We start from the raw sequence: 5665 nt of genomic DNA on the forward strand, positions 1-5665 counted from the left end.
GGCAAAGCCTGGTTGTATGACTTCCTGTCTCACCTATTGATGGCGTGGATTGGAGGGATTGTGGCTCCTGACAGACGAGCACAGGCGTAATAATCTCCAATTGACTCCACAATACCTGCCATGGTCGCACTTAGCATTCCCAACACCCCAGCAACTGTTATCACCGGCAACCCCCACTGACCTATTAGAGATCAAGATCACCTTATCAAGATTATGGTTATCTAATTCAAAAGTGTTTCAGAGCTTATGTTTGACTCATGTCTTACAGGGGTAGGGAACCCTAAACCAGGGTGATGATGTCATAATGTCACCYCGGGCGTCAGTTCGGCCTTTGTGTCCGTAATGATCCGGATCAGTCGGGAGCAGGTTGGTTAAAGTGAGGATATAACAGACAAGCCAAACCAACATTATGGCAAGGATGATCTAAAAGATGGGTCAGAGAATGGCATCATCTCTTACATTAGCACTGACACTGGCACCTGCAAGAACTTTGTGTTCATTTTCATTTACAGGAAACATCTTGAAAATCTGAACTCTGGTGGATGTCAGTCCTTTTCTTCTGCTGTACACGGGAACAGGAAGTGATGTTGTCCTTAGGTACTGAGCAAACAGTACAATCAGCAACATGCACCTGCAGAGAGAAGCACCACGTGAACAGTTATGTTAAAGAAAGTTTCCTGTTTTTTACTCCTCCACCATCAATAACAGAATGAACCAGCCGCAAAGTGAACACAGCAGGCAAATAACTATTTTTTAACTCCTGGCCTGAGTGGCAGAGCAATCTGCCCAGCATGAGCGGAAGGAGAAAGCTGGGAACCACAACCAGTGCATTCACCTCTTTCAGTCATAATGTGGGGATGTTTTGGAATGAGTGTGTCCGGACCGACACAGAGACCAAGACAGAGAAATCACAGTCTGAAGGWAGAGATCCCCCCATCACTCCTCTTGATGAAGGAAGAAAAGAGGAGGGCCCCACTCTCCAGAACCTTGAAGGTACCTGGTCTCAAATACTTTGTGCTTCATCGCTCCCGTGAGGGTGGATGCCTTCATCTCCTGTGTTCCTGACAGGGTCAACGTCAATAGCTCTCACACCTCCGATGGGGGTCTATGACATCTCTCAAGTCTCCAGGGAGGTGGTCTTGCCCGCTGCAACCTCCAAGGTGGTCTATACGCCTGCTGCAGCTCCCATGGTGGTCTTGAAGCCCTTGGTCTGCACCAAGCCCCTGGTGAACCCCAAATTTTTGGTCTGCGCTATGTCCCAGGCAGTAGTTCTTCTGGTGGTTTCTTCACCTGCTGCAGTTCCTCCGGTGGTCTCTTTGTCTGCTGCAGCTTCCACTGTAGTTTCTTCACCATCCCTTTTGTTTGGTCTAACACTTCCACACTCCTCTCCTGGTCCATCCTCACCTGCAGTCTGGGATATCTGTATCAGAGCTTGAGCCAACAGGACCAGTACCCTCTGTTACCAAGTCTCTAGCGCCCACGGCAATCTCCCTGCCTTGTGCCAGACTTGTCTCAAGCTACTTGTGCCTGCCTGCATTCTGGGTCCAACTCCTCCTTGACCTTGACAGCCTGTTCAGGATGGGAGACTGTGATGAAGTGATTCAACATAATCTGCTGCCTTCTTGGGGTTTTTATTTTTGTACAGTYCCCTGAGACATTTGTTGTGACTTGGTGCTATATAAATAAACTAAACTGAATTAACAGACAGGTGTATAAAATAAATGGAACACACAGGTGTGTAGAATAGATGTAACTGACAAGTGTGGTAGATGCATGTAAAAGACAGGTTTGTAAGACAAATGTAGCAGAAAGGTAAACAGGTGTCTTACAGTGCTGAAAGGCCCCAATGAGATCCGGCTCTGTCCCCAGCAGTGGTAAATACAGACAAACCTATTAGTGAGACAGTTGGAGTGATGGTGAGTGGACCAATGTATTCCAGTAGCAGACCAGGTAATCCACACAGACCAATCACAGCTTCTACCAGACTTGACATGATGATGGCCCCCTGAATCTGGCACAAACAACAAGCAAATGTAAACTAGCAGCTCTAACACGACAACAGGCCCTCTCATGCCCCCTCCAGCCTGATACTCCCACCCTCCCTTAACTTAAGGTGCAAAACAACTAAGATAAAGGGTTAAAGGTCCCTGTCAAAAATAGCTGCTTGGTCTGTGGTCCACTCCTCTAGGATCAGACCCACATCAGTCCAAAATTATGTTCAACCTTCTGACAGCTGGATTTCAATCAGCTGTTGTTATGTCTAACAAACCTAAAAACATCCTCAGTTCAGTTTCAAGATTCCCCCCCTCCACACACACACTCCCCCACTCAAATCATCAAGATGGTTATACCTCTCTGATACGAGGCTGCCATATGTGAGAAGTGTTCAGGGGAAGACTCCAGTTCCCATATATATCCTCTGCAAGATAAAAAATATATATATCACAGGATTCCATGCATTTATTATTAAAGATWGAATGTCATCAAAAACAAACAAACCAAAAAACCTTCACTGGGACATTTCCAACGGTCCAGACCAAGGATCGCCTGAGCAGGAATAAGGAATGCAAATGCACTGGCCTGAAACAGAGGAAGTCTGGAAACATAGACATATCTGTCAGTCTCACCTGACTTGCTCTGTCCTCCATGACTAGTTTTGTCTTACCTTATCTGCTCAAACTCACCTGACTCCCACCGTGGTCTGGATCAGAGTTGTGATTCCAACAGTGGTAAAAATAGTTCCAATCAGCTGACTCACAGTGTTCTGGTCTCGCCCAACACACATGGCTTCAGCCAGAAGAAATGGTACWGCAACAGTCCCACTGAAACATGTCAAGTAATGCTGTGGAACAATCACAGAAAAGAACACAGTTCAGACATACTACGACACTGCTTAGTACATCCCCAGTACTGTCCGTCTAACCCCGGTACTTTCAGTCTAACCCCAGTACTGTCCGTCTAACCCCAGTACTGTCCGTCTAACCCCGGTACTTTCAGTCTAACCCTAGTACTGTCCATCTAACCCCAGTACTGTCCGTCTAACCCCGGTACTGTCCGTCTAACCCCAGTACTGTCCGTCTAACCCCGGTACTGTCCGTCTAACCCCGGTACTGTCCGTCTAACCCCAGTACTGTCCGTCTAACCCCAGTACTGTCCGTCTAACCCCAAGTGCTGTCCGTCTAACCCAGTCAGTATAAAATTAGTATCAGTTAAGGGTGCAACGACAGAAAATTTAGGATTGTGTTCAGTTTGATACTTTAGTCTAACTGTTCAATATTTTTATTTAATACAAAAAATGAAATGTCTATGCCTTCTTAACTTGTGATTTATTGGAATTATGAACATTTGTTCAACCTCAAAAATTCAGTTTTCAAATTAAATGTTGCTGAAACAGTAAGTTTCTCAGTAGTTCTGCACTTGACAATGGAGCCTAGATGGAGTAGTCATGTGGCTGAATTGATTAAATCTCCAAAACCACAATAATTAACTAGYAAGCAGATAGGTTAACTGAAGTAAAATTGTAGAGAGTGACTGTATGTAAGACTACAACATAGATGTAACAGTGAATCATGATCTGTAGAGTTGTGGCACCAGTTCCCTATTGGATCTCCATAGTCCAAGTCTCACCTGTAGTCCCAGTAAGATGCACAGGTACCAAGGTGGGACATCTTCAATGGTGTAAAGCATATCTAGTTCTGCTCGTTCTGTCTCAATTGATTCATCTGCTGCTTTGGGTCTTCCTGTTTGTGAGTTTGTCTCTTCCAACTTGTGGCTCCGCCCATCTTCCAGGTAATCATTGGTCTGTTTAAACAGGGATAGGTACAGCTGGTGATGTGGGTGTATCACTCAGAACACATACTTATATAAGAGTAGTAGAAACAAAAGATAGTCAAAAATGTAAAAAAAAAATGTTGCACAAAACCCCAAAACTGATGTGACAGATTCACAGTAACATAACTCCTTCCTGTTAATCATCAATATAAACAATGAACTGCTGGCTGGGTCACTGTGGCATCATCATGTGATCTCTGAGCACTAACYTACAGTATCTGCCAGATGTTTCTAGGTTTTTACAATCATAGTAAAAAGAAACTTCACTCTCTTTCATWTCTTCATGTCAGGATTTACTGATAGATTTGGTCTTTAATAGGTACTGACATTTTTCAAATCTAACCTCAAGTAAACCAAAACAGGTTCCTCAGGTGATTCTTGTGCTGCTCGTGTTCTTGCTGGTCTGGACATCTTTCAGATTGTCCGCTTGAACTCTCTTACCAGTTTGGAGTTTTTGAGCCACCAACCTGGACTTTGTCYTCAATTTCTAGTTTTCAGGCTAACCAACTGAACCTATTCCCAATCCTGATATGTTCAGGGTTGCCTCTCTGTGTTCTGGWACCAGTCTGTTTACTTGTTCTACCMGTRCTCTTTGCTTGGWTGAACTCCGTTCCTTCTACCAGAATCTTGCACCATGCCTAGATGTGCCTATAAGGCCATTCACTTGGATTTTTTTTGTGCTCCTGTTACGTARATTTTGCCCCTGGTCTTGGTATGGTTATGGTGAATGGGGATGGGTAAAAACCCATGTGAGTGGGGGTCTCATAAGTGGGCCTATTGCTCTCCCCAAAAAGAGCTTTGATCAAACCTTTGCATCCCTCAGATGAAGGACACACGTTTAGAAACATTCAGTGTTCTGAGATTCTTGGGATCCATAAAAATGTCCAAGAATTATTTTTCTTTAAACAGCCCCAGGGCCAGGCCTAAGGAGTGCAAAGAAGTCTGTCTGTCTGCAGTCCTTCAGCTCCCTCCAGCAGAATGAGTGTTGATGTCTAACCCAGGCCTGTAGGGCAGTCCTACAGACTGTTGTTGAGGTACCTACAACAGCCTCTGGACCTGACTGCCAGCTTTTGCGAGGTAGTCAGCTCTCTGGTTATCATTAATACTGGTATGTTCTGGTACCCACTGAACAGTAACACTGTTATCRCTCCCCAGTTGGGTGACTGCTTTGGCACTCTCCCAATGTAAACTGTGGGATTTGGAGAGTTTTGATAGCAGCTTGGCGATCTGTTAGGATGAATATTTCCTTCTGTGTACACTGAAGGTCTTTGAGAGATGCCACACACTGGTGGACTGCATAAATCTCAGCTTCAGATACCGTTGCATAACAAGCTAGTGGGTATCTGTACTCTGTTTGGAACAATCTGTTCAGAACAGGTGCCCTGGGTCCTGCTGCCATAGACCCCTGCACGGTTTTGGATAAAGCATGGGGAGGACTATGGCTGTGTAGATGCATCTGATAATCTTTTGGGGTAGCACTGGCTCTACGTCTGGTCTTTCATGGGGGTGGGGGGGGGTACTATGCAAAATAGATATTTTTGATCTTTATACCATTCCCTCACTAAAACATACACAGAGTGTTGCTTTGACTCATTCATGCATGTTGGAGAAATCCTTCATGCTCCTGCAGTAGCCATGTGGAGCTGCCTAAACACGTGCTGGTACAGGCCTCAGTTAGAGGGTCAAAGGTCAGACTCTACAGGCCTCAGAGGGTCAAAGGTCAGACTCTACAGGTCTCAGAGGGTCAAAGGTCAGACTCTACAGGTCTCAGAGGGTCAAAGGTCAGACTCTACAGGTCTCAGAGGGTCAAAGATCAGACTCTACAGGTCTCAGA

The 5665-nt window shown here is 45.2% G+C and overlaps 1 protein-coding gene and 1 long non-coding RNA gene across 3 annotated transcripts in view; one reads left to right on the forward strand and one right to left on the reverse strand.

Annotated features, from left to right (window-relative positions):
- slc23a1 (solute carrier family 23 member 1) overlaps positions 1–5665 on the reverse strand; it is a gene marked incomplete at its 5' end in the record, with an annotated part of 21431 nt that overhangs the window by 6505 nt on the left and 9261 nt on the right. Inside the window, 8 exon segments of the mRNA XM_014028649.1 lie at positions 34–181; positions 267–423; positions 511–631; positions 1830–2011; positions 2352–2419; positions 2508–2596; positions 2685–2842; positions 3628–3801. Of these exon segments, the coding sequence (XP_013884103.1) occupies positions 34–181; positions 267–423; positions 511–631; positions 1830–2011; positions 2352–2419; positions 2508–2596; positions 2685–2842; positions 3628–3801 (1097 nt within the window).
- Positions 5550–5665, forward strand: part of LOC106532558 (uncharacterized) — an 8701-nt gene continuing 8585 nt past the window's right edge. For both annotated transcript variants that reach the window (XR_001312098.1, XR_001312099.1), the window contains exon 1: positions 5550–5657. This is a non-coding gene — a long non-coding RNA (uncharacterized LOC106532558). The remainder of the gene's footprint in view (positions 5658–5665) is intronic.

Source organism: Austrofundulus limnaeus, unplaced genomic scaffold (genome assembly GCF_001266775.1).
Source record: "Austrofundulus limnaeus strain Quisiro unplaced genomic scaffold, Austrofundulus_limnaeus-1.0 Scaffold792, whole genome shotgun sequence".
Classification (NCBI taxonomy): domain Eukaryota; kingdom Metazoa; phylum Chordata; class Actinopteri; order Cyprinodontiformes; family Rivulidae; genus Austrofundulus; species Austrofundulus limnaeus.